Source organism: Poecilia mexicana, unplaced genomic scaffold (genome assembly GCF_051168715.1).
Source record: "Poecilia mexicana isolate PSO_F unplaced genomic scaffold, ASM5116871v1 scaffold_5, whole genome shotgun sequence".
NCBI lineage: Eukaryota > Metazoa > Chordata > Actinopteri > Cyprinodontiformes > Poeciliidae > Poecilia > Poecilia mexicana.
Genome location: NW_028263374.1, coordinates 21,930,629 through 21,945,881, shown reverse-complemented (window position 1 = coordinate 21,945,881; position 15,253 = coordinate 21,930,629). Strand labels below are relative to the sequence as shown.

General features: G+C 36.1%; 1 protein-coding gene across 2 annotated transcripts in view; it reads left to right on the top strand.

Moving 5' to 3' along the window:
• LOC106905734 (A-type voltage-gated potassium channel KCND3-like) overlaps positions 1–7,934 on the top strand; it is a 76,978-nt gene extending 69,044 nt beyond the window's left edge. For both annotated transcript variants that reach the window (XM_088005746.1, XM_088005745.1), the window contains exons 4-6: positions 3,362–3,454; positions 4,957–5,216; positions 6,253–7,934. In XM_088005746.1, the coding sequence (XP_087861872.1) occupies positions 3,362–3,454; positions 4,957–5,216; positions 6,253–6,490 (591 nt within the window). In that variant the 3' untranslated portion in view covers positions 6,491–7,934. The remainder of the gene's footprint in view (positions 1–3,361; positions 3,455–4,956; positions 5,217–6,252) is intronic.
• Positions 7,935–15,253: the final 7,319 nt, after the last annotated feature.

Genomic DNA, 15,253 nt, shown 5'->3' with positions numbered 1-15,253 from the left:
GTGCAAAATATTTGGAGCTAAGAGTGGGTGGGTGTCTGGTTTGGCTATGTTTTAATAAAATCTGTAAACTGTAGCATGCATTTGTATTCAACTCTCCTTATGATGATAATCCTGAATAAAATTAATTAATATCAACTACTAAAGTTAAGTAAACTTTAGAAAGTATGCAGAATGCTTTGTGTAGAAGGATCTAAAAGTTGCAGGACACCGGCCCTCAAGGTCTGTTTTTTCAGCTGTCAAACTATTTCCTCCATATGCTTTTAAATGCATCGGTATCCACCTGCACATATCAGGCAACCTGTTTTTTTGGTACAGCAGATGTTCAGCCCTGCTCCTTTTCACTTTTATGTTTAGCTTAAAAAAAAAAACTCACAACCACCATGGAAAAAAATGTCTTTGGTAATGCATGAGCAAATTGCCCATATCCTTCCCATCCAGTGCATCACTCCTGCTTTCAGTGACATACTCTGTGATTTGCAGATGGCTACCAAAATCCATTTGGATCTAATCGAGTCCAGTGTGAAAGCTCCTGGGTGTCTGGAAGTGGTTGGAATTATCATATAAATCCCATCTGTGAGTGCTGAGCAAACCAGCCCGTCCCTCTGTGTGGGTCTGTGATGTGGCTGCCAGCGTCCTGGTGCATCAAATTACAGTGGTGTCGCCGCTGACAGTCAGTCAGTGGCGCTTCATGGGTCTGGGGTAGCAGTGAGGGTGGAATATATGACAAAATGACTGGTTCTCTCACAGCTTATAGTTAGATTAGAAGTTCACTGCAGGTCTGTTTGCATTCGGGTAATTTCATACTTTGACAGCCGTTTATTGGTTACACAAATCAGGAGCTCATTTTCACAGAGGGGGATTTATCGATTATGCTGTCAGGCTGGATGATGACCTCTCTAGGAGGCCATTACGGCTTTATCAATTTGAATGCTGATACCATAATATTTGCTTTTCATATCGGAGTGACACAGTTGCCTTTGTGTTCACATTTCGAGCCTGGCTGCTGATGGATCAAATGCTACAAGCATGTTTGTTTCTGAGCAAGTTCGAATGACATCATGATGGATGTTTTTTTTTTTCTTTGTTTTGGAAGCAGGCAGATCATTGTGATGTTTCAGGGCAGCAGAGAGGAGTACTGATTAGATATTTTAAGAGCTGCAATCTTTTTGCTGATCTAATGTTAACTAAACATGCTCCCTGTTTGTCTCAATTAGAGGTGAAAGCAGAAGCTCCTTTTTGGTGAAACTCCTTTATTCATTTATCTCTTGACTTGACTAATTCTTAAAGTTACCACTAAACTATAACATGTATGGCCCATTTAAAAAATTTAAAGTGTGTAATTTAGGCCAGTTTAAGACTGCTATCCTATTTCAGGCAACTGATGACCAGAGTCAAAATTTGTTGAACCACCTTTTTCTGCAATCTTATCATCATTTTCATCTCTACCAGTCGTGTATATGTAGAGACTAACATTTTTTTCTCCATAGATCTTTGCAAATTAGCCTAAATTCAGCTTTAATATGTATGTACTCTTGAAATACAAATCTTTGTTGAAGCCCTCTTTATTTACAATTCTTTGGACCAACTAATATCTGTTTGGACCAACTATTATCTGCAAATATGATTCCATATTTGAGCTTTTTATCACTCTTTTTTGTTGTTTTTACAGCATATATTATACTTTGAAACATAATCTTAAAACCCTCAAGGCAGCTAAGCACATAACTTCCACTTTGTGGTGGAGTTAGTTAACAGAGATTTACCACAACTGGGAAAAACACAGCAACTTATCCAGTTACTGTATATCAAATTAAATTCATAAATTTTCACAATGATGGAAATAATAAAAAAGCTGGCCAATTTTATAAAATATTTACTCAAATTTAATTAGATATTTTTTGTTTGTTTGTCTCCTGCAGCAAGCTACAGCTGATGGTTCAATGCTCAGATGCCTTGTTATTAAAGAGCCAAATCAGTTAACAGGATTGAGAATAACTTGGTTTTGACAGAATAGTGCTCTGTATACACACACACACACACACACACACACGCACACACGTGCAAACAAACAAATACAGGAAGATGAAAAGCTTTATTATTCGCTGTCAGCAGGTTGTAAACAGGTTTTGAAAGTACCATGAATGACATTTCGTCTGTGAAGCTAGTTTTGTGTTTGCTTTTTTGGATTCTTCTTTTTCAGAAAGAAAATTATTTTCCCTGCAGCCATCATTTGGGACTTTATTTGAAGTTATTTTTTTTGTCCTCTTCAACAAGAACAAGGATGATTTGAATTTCAAATAGACAGTTGACAGAGAGGATGATCACCGCTTGGCTAACTTGACTCCCAAACTGAACAGATCATAAAAATGAAATAAACTTTTACTTCACCAGCATTCACAGTGGGACTTTTGAGCAGATGGGGCACTCAGTCCACCACAAATAGTTTCCATTCTAGTTAAATAAAATGAAAAGAGTTTTGAAAAAGTTGACCAGTAAACAGAGTGAAAATCCAAACAGTTACCAGCAACAGATATTATCCTTTTCCTGTGATCTGGATGATATTGTAGATGGAGCGTCGAGCCTTAAACCTTTGTGTTTGGAGGACAGCGCCACAAATCATCACTTGATCAGAAATTGTTTTGTTCTGCATCCCACATCACTGTATTGTTCATGTTCCTGGAATGTGAATAAGAGTCCTTGGACTGCAAAGCCTCCTACCCAAATCCTCCTGAGTAACAATGAAAGCTGCAAGTAGATAATTAATTTATTTTCTCTTTTCGTTTTTTGCCAAATCTGATTACTTTGAGGCTAAGCTTTATTAGAGATGCTGACTCAAAAACAAGTGCTGTTTGGAGAAATTTCCATCAGCCATTCCAACAGTTATTTTCCTCTCTTTTAGACTTCAGTAGCTATTCAGCTGAATGTAACATGTAATAACACTCAGTGAGAACATCAATAATTTAGCGAGAAAGCTGACAATAACACCTTTTTAGAATTAATGCCTTTTGTTCAATAAAATAAAAGTGGAAATTGTTTTGATGGGGTTTTTTTAAAGTAACTGGATCACAGGAAACACAGAGGTAAGTAAGTATTTTAAAAAAAACTCAAAAAAGTAATATTTATGGCTAAAGCATCAATGCCCATCAAGCAGAAAAGTAATTATTTACATCAGTACAATTATTGCTCATTATGAGAAGACAAAAGGTTTAACAAGTTAAAGGAATCAAAGAAAGCGTAATTTTCCTTTCTACATATTTTTGTTTGAGCAATTATTAAAGCCTCTTCTTAGGAACATTATCCAGACTGTGGCATGTCATTTGACTCATTTTGATAAGATAACTATCTGTGCGTTGTTACTCAGGGTTCAGAAGAAGACGAGCAGAAGCTGATAAAGTCCACCTCCCTGTTAGAGAGCCAACACCACCACCTGCTGCACTGTCTGGAGAAAACTACAGTGAGAACGCCTCTCTGTTTCACTTTAAACACTCTCAAGTGTTTATTCACATCTTGTTCAGAAACAGGTTGTTAACTAATTAAGCTGGAAGTACATATTTAATATTAAAAAAAAAAGGCATACAGTTCAGCTGCGCTGCAGACTCTTCTCGCTGTGACAGGCGATGAACACTTTTTGTTCATGTAATGGTACCTTGTTGGAAGTGTTGACATTGACTGACGCTGGGAGCGTAGATCTAAAAAAAGACTTGAGGGAGTTTTGCTGCCGTTAGATACGTCTATCACTTTGACAGTACAGTTAACCCACTCACTGAATCTGAGTGTCGAAGTCAGTCAGAAGCAGAAAAGAAAACGTTGGGAGAAATACTTCAAAATGTTTACATGTCAGTTTGACAGTGAACATGTGACACAGCGGGGCTGTCGGAGAAGAAAAGGTAGTAGGAACTTATGCTGTGCAGCGAGAAATGTGCGGAATATGCATGTTATCAGCGGTTACTGAGGGAGAAGAATAGAAAACCAACAAAGTTTTTTTAATTCAGGAGGTCTTTAGCTGCATAAGATGTACGCTAACTTACATATTGTGTGAGCAGAAGTAGTCTGGAGTCCTCCTTCAATTAAATCTGGAGAGTAAATGACAGAAACGAACTGGAAGAGGCCAGTATCAATATATTATAGGTCTTTCATACTAAAAGACTAGTTGTTATCACTGAAAGTAAGCTATCTTTATGACTTTCACAAACCACATTTTAAAACATTAAACAATGATGTAAAAAAATATTTTCCTCCATAGAAATTTCTTCTGTTTTTGCCATTTTAATGCTTCACATCATTGAGCACATTCTGATATCCAACAACTGCCCATGTGAATAGAAAATGCAGTACTTAATTTACAATTTTACTTATTAACATAAATAGTTTCCCCAAACCAGCCTAGTGTGAATATAATGCCACTCTTGTTAAATAATGAATTAGTTATCATTAATGTGATTAACCACATTTTTGTGAGGTAAGCTTAATTTTTCATAACCTATAGAATTGTCATAATCGAAGGAATCATGAATTCTGGTCTCTAGCAGAAAACCTTAAGACAGAATATGAGGCAATAACCAGAAAGTCACATTCTGGATGAACAAAAAAACAGCTACAGGATGATTGTGGAGTAGCCTGTTCAAAGTCCAGATAAAAATCTCATGGAGATATTTTGGCCTAAACTGAAATTAGCTGTTCATGCTCACATTGTGGCTGAATTAAACCAGTTCTTCAGCCATAATCCAGTGCAGAAGATTGCAGGTGTGGTGACCAAGAGTGACACAAACAAAAACAGAAGAGATCTGTAAGGGGACAAACACTTTTTACGCCTTATGACAAACAGCCAAAATAGTAAGCTAAAAAAATATTTTTAGAGGAGAGTCATTCTAAAAGTTTCCATTTGAAAATAAACTGCATTTAACATTGTGCTCCGTTTTTTTGTTTTTTTTTCTGGAACCGTTGTGTCTTTTTCAGGCCCATGAGTTTGTGGATGAGCAGGTGTACGAGCAGAACTGTTTGGAAACAGCACTGCAGACCTATCCATCACACAGTCCCTCAATAGCCAGCCACGACAGTCCTGCGGTGACCTGCTGCGGCGCAAGTGGAAAGAAAAATACTCCACTGCCCAATGCCAACCTGCCCCTTGCGAACCCAGTCCCATCACACCGGGGCCCGCTGCAGGAGCTCAGCGCTCTTCACATACAGAGCGCTGACCCACTGTCACACACAAGCAGGTGAAATTGAGCAGAAAAAGCTTGAAAGTGTCAGCAGGGTTTTAGGTCTGAGGATGTTGAGTCAACTGTGTCACTTGTGGTAACTGGCCACGAAGACCTCACTTTCATAAATTTGAGGGTTATTTTTTATTTTTTATTCACTCCATTGAAAGTTTATTTATGCAACAACAATAATTGGTCATAATACATTATTCTAAAGTTGCATAGGTAATGCATATTTCAAAGAGATGCTAAATTGAGAACATTAGTAAGGACATTTTTAAATATTTGAATATCTGTAATTCATTTATACCGGAGTTGTGACAGAACTTATGTGTCAGTGTTCACATTTATTTGGTGCCTTTAATTCTATAGAATAGGTTTAGAGTCCCATTAATTTTATAAACAGGATTTATGTTAACCATAAATGCATATCTGGGTAGGTGAAAGAATGAATATTAGGTCTTTACTCCAAAAAGATAAGTGAAGGGTTGTAATTGCAAATCAATCCACTAGAGGACACTGTTTAGCTGCTGATAATGCAACCTTACTGAATGTTGATTCTAAAGCGTCTGGAAACAACAGCACCTTGAAAATAGGGAAATAGAAAATAGGATGTTCTCCTAATATGAGAGGTTTAAAAATAGATTATTTAAGCTTTATGTTACCAGTATAAAACCTCACTGAGATTAAAAACTTATTTTTCAACAAAAAAGAGATTTTACTTGAAGCAGCAATAAATACGACACAAAAAGTTCTACACATAAAAAAATGACAGGCTATGAAAGACAGATAAATGTCTTTGAATCCACATCAAGAACTTTAAGTTTGGATCGAAAAACCACTTGATGAGATCAATTCAACAAGCAGTTGAAAATTTTACATATATATTACATGACTAGTATCTATACCAAGTTTATGTGAGTTTTAGATTATTATTTTTTTGTTTGTTTATCAAACACATGTCATTTAAAGTTCAACAAAAATTTTAACTTTAACTTTCTAATTGAACTCTTGAACAGCCACTCATGGTCTCTTTTTCTTTCTTCTCTAAAAGCCGCTCAAACCTCAATCTGAGAACTGACGAGAGCAAAAGGGTCAACTGCAAAAGCGGCCGCATCACCACGGCCATCATCAGCCTCCCTACCCCTCCCGCTTTGGCCCCTGACGCCGACGGCCTCCACGGGCCACCGCAGAGAAGGCCGCCGCCGCCTCTGGGTCACCCAGCGGCTCCCAGCATCCAGACCACAACAAGCTCCGCTGGTACCAACATCGTCAAAGTCTCAGCTTTGTGATTCCCAGCTGGGCTGATGTCACTCAGCAGGAGGCAGAGAAGGGACAGAGGAGGTAACACAACAGCTGTTGTTGAATGCACTGTGTCCCCTGCTCACAGGGTCGGCGATCAAAGAGCTGTGCTCCAGAACTGAGGAGAAATCACTCGTGGACTTTAGAAATTTGAACTGAGAATGTCGCACGTGTCATTTTGTGTATGTACTGTAGATACGGAGAGACTTGATGCATTTCTAATAGTTTCTTAAATCAGATGTCTTACTGGTAAAAAAAAAAAAAGAAAAAGAAAAAGAACAAAAGTTGTGCAGTTAGAGCCTCAGCACAGGCTGACACAAGCTAAGTTTAAAATGAAATCATCACAATGATATTTGTTGACTTTAAATATTAAAGACAGATAAAGATGTTGATTGTGTTTATTGTAATTTTATTGCTCTTGTTTGTGCTCTGTGTTGTTGTGTTAAAGTACTTTTGGCCTCAGAGATGTATTAGAAGTTTTCTTTATTCTTTCAATTCACATTGCCCAAAGCTGCTGACTGTCTTAGTTGCCTTAGATTGGACTCTAAATTCTTCAAACTCAAGGAAATGTCCAAGAAAGTGTAACAGTAAACATTGATGGGGAAAAAGTGTTCATCCCCTTAACCAGTTTCCTCAAATTTTTGTTATTTTAATCAAATTTTACAAAGATAACATGAGTAAATATGAAAAGCAATTGCCACCTTAGTCTATTTACTGTTAGATTCAGCCTTGGCAGCAACAACCGCTATTAAGCTTTGAGTCTATTACATCGCTGTAGAGAAACTTCAACCTGTTGTTCATTTAAGACATATTTTAATTCAACTACACTGGAGCATCTCAATTGGATTTAAGTTTGGATGTTGACTAGGCCACACAAAAGCTTTAATTTTGTTGTTTGTTTTTTTTTTTTTTTTAACAATCCCGCTCCAGAGTGAGATTGAGTTTAAACCTGCATAATTTCTGAAAGAAAACATCTTTTTTACATCCATTATGGCGAGTCAGTGAGGTCTTGAAGTGGCACAGAAAATACTGAAGAAATCCATAAAAGGGACAATACCTTTCCTCAACAGCATAACTCTTTTTGATGAAAGTTTTACATATTTAAAAAAAATAGGATTGAGGTGGATATTGGGCACAAACATTTTAAAGTTTTATAATGCTGTGGTTGCAATTAGTCATTCAAATAAACACTGTAGATCTAAAATAATTAATGATGTATGAAGTTTTGAAAGAGAAGCACATGTTTATGTGGTTTATACTCTGACATAAATATTTCAAATTCAGATTACAGATCTATTAATATGATTCAACTTAAATCAAAGGAAAAAAAAAACATTTCTAAAACATTTAAAAGGAAATTCTGGACACCAAAAGGTTTATTATTACTTCTGTAGGATTTTTTTTCAGTACCTTTTAACAAACAAGTTTATGTCATAAACAGATAAGAACAACCACCAAAAACATTCAGACTTTTTTTTTTCATTTTTTGCAGTGACACAAAGGATGCATTTTGTGACTTCAGCATTTCTTTTGTTACATGTTTCTCTAATGTGCTAAACTTGAGAAGCTCTTAAGTTTCAAGACTGTCCACAGAGCAGCTGTTCAGTTCTCTGTCTCATGCTGGATGTCTAATTTTGGTCAAAGTCATGACTATTAATGAAGTATTCTTGACTAATTAGTGCTTAGATTTTATTTCACTTCGATGGCTTTTTGCTGTCGAGCCATTTACATTGTGGGCTTTGTTCTCCATCATGCTTTACAATACAGAGATCACCAAAATGTACCTGGGCTGCAGCAGGGATTAGACATGGAGGACATTTCAATAACACTCTTTATTCATGACAGTACTTTCAGGAGGTTTGGAAGAAAATCCACTTCTCTGGATGGCAAGCCCCCGCACGAATGGATCGTCAAGATGCTTCCACATTACAGTAATTGTGGTGGCTTTCGTTGATTTTACAAGTTTCCCAAATAATTTGTAGCAGTAGTAGGTATTACTGTGTGAAGATGCACTTACCCCCACTTGCTGATGGTGTTTGATGAGATCTGCGCCGGTGGCAGCACATTTTTGTAGCAAACCTTCAAAGAGGAGATGGTTCTGGTGCTTTTGGACACTCATGGATGTCGTGAAGTCTTCTTGATTACTGGTGCACTTCTCACACTACAGTTTCAGACAACATTTCTTTCAATTATTCATATATGTAGCAATATTTTAAGGTAGAGGAATGAAGGAACATGCTGTTTGGTGGCGGTAACAATTGGTAACACAGTAAGACGATGGTTTCAAGCACTTATCTTCCCCTCTTCTGTGGCAATCATGCTATTGATTAGACTGATCAGAGAATTACAACACTTTCACAAGTTTACACGTGCTCACAGGATGACTCCTCATCACAAAAGCTGAACATTTGTGTCACTGCAAGAACTTTTTGCCATGCAAAACTATAACATAGATGTTTGTGTTAAAGCCCAACGTGTTATTTACTGGTCTGGGTTAGGATTTTTTTTTTTCCTTATACAGCAGCTAAACAGCTAAAAGATTGAACGTGAAACCTTACAACTGGGAAAGAGGAGACTCAAGTTAAAATTCACCCCTTGCCTGCACCTAACTTTCCTCTAATTTCATCTTGTTAATAAGAAATTCTCCAAGTGCAGCAGGTAAAAGATATCAATGCTGGTTATGCTGCAAAAAGCCAATAAATAACCCTGGAGGAGGGAGAATTTTTTTTTAACAATATCAAACATATAAAGAGACTGATTTATAATCTGAGAGTCTTTATAGAAGTATTACAACACAGGCAGAAAATGACTGAAAATTCCTGGATTTTTCTATATCAACATGCTGCATAATGATGACCATTTGAGCTGTTGTTTAAGCTAATTTGTGAATATTTGCCAACTGTGATGCAGTTATTTGTTTCAAAAAGTGTGTTAATTCACCTTTAAGTTTGCTTGGTTTGCAGTAGCAAATGCTGCTTGAATTATTTAATGTATTGAATCAATCATGAAGTGAAGGTGTTTTTGCAGTGTTGGTGTATTTTATGTTACTTTTCTGTGTTTGTACCAAAATTGATCACTTTTCTATCTTCTGTACAAAACAAAAAAACAAAAAACAAAGCAAAGTTCGGTAACACTTTATTTGAAGGGGGTTGAATAAGACTGTCATGACACTTTCATAAACATGACATAACACCTGTCATGAACATGAATAAGCCTTCATGAATATTTATGACTGTTGTCATAAAGCGTCATTTGGTAAATTATGACACTTTTAATACAAAGTTGACATTATTCAAAATGTCTTTGTTATGACAACTTGACATTAACCAAGAAATCATTATTGATATAAATTTGTTATAAAAGTATTAATGATTGCACTTTAAAAATTAGGTAACTTTATGTTATTAAAGGTAAAGTTTAAACAGTCATGATTTCTTGGTTAATGTCAACCGAATGATGCTTTATGACAACAGTCATAAATATTCATGAAGGCTTATTCATGTTCATGACAGGTGTTATGTCATGTTTATGACAGTGTCATGTCAGTCTTATTCAACCCCCTTCAAATAAAGTGTTACCCAAAGTTCTTCTGCCACTTTGAACAATATTAAAAGTCCTTTAAATATGTTTTTTTTTTTTTGACACTGTTAACATTTAAAATATTAAGGGTCAGTTGAGACATGACATTTATAAACAATCACAACTGGAACAAAATCTTCATATTAAGGCTTTTTGTAACATCTTGCATCACTTTCAACAGTTTAAGGGAAAAGTGCCGTCCTCATGTTAAAGTGACTAATAATATTCTTCCTTCTCTGATAGATTAACCTTTAAACGCATCACTTGGTCACTTTTTAAAAGTCTTGGCACTCCTGTTTGTGTTTTTCTTACAATTTTTCCTTTCAAACTTAACTTTTCTGTCCTTTTGGTGTGCATACAAGATTGTGTCTGTTTGTTTGTTTGTTTGATTGTTTGTTATAACAGCTTTGAAGTGCCAGAGAAAAATTAAAATCTGTCACAGAACTCAAACCTCAATCTTCTTCGCCTGTCACATTCTTTCAGCAGTTCACAGAGCTTGATATAGTGTTTCACTGTCATATATGCAGGCACGTGCAGAGGGGAGGGGCTGGGGGTGCTTGAGCACCTGCCCTTTTTCCTCCTTGACCCAAAGTGCCCTTTTTTTGGTTTGTTGGTATTATTATTTTTCAAAACCCTCTTCTGACACATAATATGTACTAAAATCATTTTATTTATTTATTTTTTTGTACAACATAATAAGCCTTCCGGTCACCTTGTTACCTTTGACCTTTTGCCCGTGACGCATGACGCAGTTGCCTCTCGCGCAGTGAGATAATGCGGCTAACTGGAGCTCAGCATAGCGAACGTTCCAGATTACAGAACAGTTTTTGGTGAATTTTATATATATATATATATATATATATATATATATATATATATATATATATATATATATATATATATATATATATATATATATATATATATATATATATATATATATATATATATGTAAATGCATATATGTAAATGCAATCAATAAATCCAGCTAATCTATTCTAGGAGAGGTCCTGTTCAAATGTCTTTGTCAGCATGTTCCTTTGTGTTTAGTTCAGATTCCTGTGTGCTGATTATTCACTTTCTCTCCCCTCTCCCGGTTTTGCTTTCCTCCACAGCTGTTCCAAATCCCCCTTACCAGCTCACCTGCATCCAAAATGACTCACATTCACAATTTAAATACCATATTATACATTTTCTGATAATTATTTGTTTGAAAATGAAGTAGGCAGAAATATAAACTCATTTAAGCCCTACTGAGAAAGTTTAAAAATGATCATAACTGTCTCAAAAAAAGCTGGATGAGGACTTTAGTTTATTTGAAAGCTTTTTACACATTAAGAATGACTAACACTCTCCGGAAACAGAGCAGATGAACTTACAAACAGAAGAAAAATGTAACTGCAGTAACTCGTACCTGGTTGATATGATGCACCAGGTCCGAAGCACGTTATGTTTCTGAAACTCTTTCATGTTTTGAACCAGGTGCATTGACTACGCTCTCTCTCAACCACATGTGTGACTCCGATGATCTCTGTGCAGCCCGAACCCTGTTATTAGTGGCTGTCTGGCAGACGTCATCGCACGCAGGAGGAGATGACTCAAACACAGTTAGGTCAGCTGAGAGACAAACACGCACATATCAAGCTGCTTTAATCAAATCCGTTTTATTGCCAAGGAGAAGCAGCTCAAGGAGCACATTAGATAGAGAAAATATGGTCTTCTGTTTTAGGCATTTGCTGTATAATCTGTCATTATATACACATAATGTAAAAATAAGTTTGGCAACTGGAAGAAAATATGGAATGTAATTTGTTTTGATCTTTATGTGTTTTATTTTGAATGGTCTAAATATATTTGTTATTTATTATTTGACTGTTCTGTCTCAAGTTATATTAGAATTTATTCGAGATAAAATTATAAAACCATATTTTCTTCCAGCAAACATCTGTCTTTTGACATAATCATTGGAAACTGGCACTTCTATAAGGGTTATAAGAGGGACAGACATGTAACCAGCTTTAAAGACTGGATATAAAATTAAGTAAGTTCATGCTAAAAAAATGGAACAATTGGTTTATTGTGAGATCTGTAGTGAGTAAAATAAACCTTTAGATGGCAGCACAATAACAGCTTTGGTAGAAAGAACCATTCATATTGTTGAGATTCAGATTGTTGACTGATTGGAATAAACAACTAATACCTGACTCTACAGAGTTAAATCTGAAAACGTCGCAATTGCTATTCTCAATTTCAGAAGAGTATATGACAATGCAATAATCAATCAGAAGGAATTCTGGGAATTAGTAATAAAAAAATTGAAAAGTTACATGTATCACACAAATAATCACAATTACAAACCCTTTCACTACAAACGTCTCTAAAAAAGCCGGTCAGCCCTCAAAGCTAAAAAGACCTCAACCTTTTCTCTGTAGTGTGGTTTTATCCCTGGTAAAATAAGTCAATCAGTCAATAAGTCAGACATTACCTCAATTCAGTATTTGATAGTCATGTTCAAAGTATGATCATACGTCATCCTGTTCATAGAGGATACGCTTTATTATGGCTTCTCTCTAAAATGTGTGAAGTGAAAAGAAATGACATAACACAGAATATATTGAAGAATCTCAAATTGAACTTCTCAAACTGATCAGTTAATCAGCATGCAGTGATTTACTTTAGCTAAATGCATTATACTCAGAGCTCATACCCAATTGCATTAACAGTGAAGAAACGAGTAGCTACTGGTTTTAAATTACTTCTTTAGTTTTGCTTAATGCCAAAACACACAGGATGTGTGTGGGTGTACAAAGGTATAATGACTTAAAGAATGCAGACTCCTCCAACAGTATGGTTTCACTGTAAAGTATAATGAAGCTTTGTCACTTCTTAATCCCGTTTTGGCCTGAACACAAAACTCTTACTCTGAATGAGTCACAATAAGGATTACAAAGTCATCTCAAGTCAGACAGTTGGTGCTGCTGCTCACTCTGTCCCGGTATCAACGCTGAGCGATCTGAAAGCATGTTTCCTTATCCAGGGCGGTGGACATGCTGACAGCTGGGAGGAAGCAAAGGGGAAAGATCCTGGACAAGAAACAGCTGCAGGTTGGGGTCTCAGTTAGGCTGAATCTATCCTGTGAATCACAGTGAAACTTGCCTGAAGAGTCAGCACTGAGATGTGTCACCATCTCAGTGTTGACTTAAAGAAAACATCAAGTCTGACCTCAGCTTTAACACCTCCAGCCTTTATTTTTGAAGGGGATGAACTTTTAATACCAGTCAGAACCATTTATTCAGAGTTTTATATTATAAACATTCGTCAGTGGTTAACCAAATTCAATCTGCAAATGGGAGAAAAGACCTTTGATGAACAAGAAATCAAAAATACTTCAGTTTTCTGTGTCATTCAACTAACAGACGTTGAATATTTGATTACCTGAGTACCATTATAGTTCAAGACCTTTGCTTAAATAAACACTTACTCAATATTGCTTCATCAACAGAGTTTATTTCTGACCCTTTTTAGCTCAGGGGAAAAGGGAAATTAGTTGTTTAGAAGAAAATTGTTATCTGATATATGTTGTAAACATTGTTCATGTCTTTCTCTTGTAATATTTCCTGAAGGAATTGGGTTCAAAGTAGAATAAATAAAGTGAAAAAAATGCTTCCTGTTTCTGGAAGACTGTGCTTTCCTGCAGCTTTGCAGTAAGTAGGTTATGTGCTGATCACAATCTCGTTCTATTCACCTGCATAGAGCACACGTCTTTCCTCTATAAACTACTTTTATTTTTCAAGAAAGCTTGCTGCTCGTTTCTGCACCCTCTCTCTAAAAGGGTCACCACTTTGTTTAAACTTTAGTGATCTCTTTATCTGTTTGTAATGTCCTAATAAGTGTCATTAGGATGGCCTAGTGATTGTAAAAAGTTGCTAACCACAAATAAAATGACGTGGATACAGTTTAATGAAGAGAAAAATGTCAGCTTAAAACTTTTAAAGTTTTATGATGGCTGACAGAATCAAAACCAGTTAAAGCTGTTGTGTTTATTCCCCATCTGCGCAGCAGGTTCAGGACGTCTTTATTGGTCGGTCCATCTGGATGGTTGGGCTGAATTTTAAAACTTCCAGATGACAAAAATCAGTACAGGACGGCTGAAAGCTGAGAGTATCCCTCACTCTTTAGTTCACCTGTGAAACGTCATTCAGCACATAAAACAGACACTCCATGCAGCCAAGAGTGAATTCTTTGACAAAACTGAAAAATAAGATAAGAAATGAGGGGCAGAGTAAACTTTATATAATATTTAGTGTGAATTGTGATTCACACCCAGAATATATTTAATAATGTAAAAAAAAATAAAAAATACATATGTAGATCTGAAAAGTTATCTAGCCTCCTGGTGTCAATACTACAGAACTACGTCGCTGTAATTTCAGCACAAATCTTTTGAGAAATGTCTCTCCCTGCTTTACACACCTAGAAACGTAACTTCTTCATCCAATTCCCATTTGGATTTAGGTTTAGACTTTCGCTGAGCTTTGCTTAAAAATAAATATACTTTAATTAATATAATGACAATGAAGAGATTAATGATAATAAATGTGTCATTATTCTGCAGGAAGAAAACCCTTTCACAGGTTTTCTTCCAGGATTATCCTGTGTTTAGCTGCATCCATCTTCCTATGAGATCTTACCATATTCTCCTTCCTTGCTAAAGAATAGCATCCCCTCAGCATGATGCAACAACCACCATGTTTCACAACAGGGATGTTGTTTGGAGGGTGATGTGTTGACTTGAGTTTGTGCCACACATTGTGTTTCACAATATAGGAAGTTCAATACTGCTCTGTTTTGGCCAGAGCACTTTCTTCCACATGCACAGACCCATTCAATGAATTATGTCAGGAACTTTGTCACTACATGAAACACATTCTATAGATTAATTACATTGAGATTGCTTGAAAGCATTTATTTCTGTTAATTGTGAGGCTTTTCCACTTACAGCAAATGTAAATATGACATTTAGAATAGTATGTCAGACCCATATAACTTGACTATGTTCTGTATAAAAATGACTATGCTGTCTGCCCTGCTTGATTTGTTTTAGACTGTAAATTGAATTTCTCAAGGTAATTGTTTTCCTCTTGCCACTTTTCCAAAATGAAGGAGAGATTCGT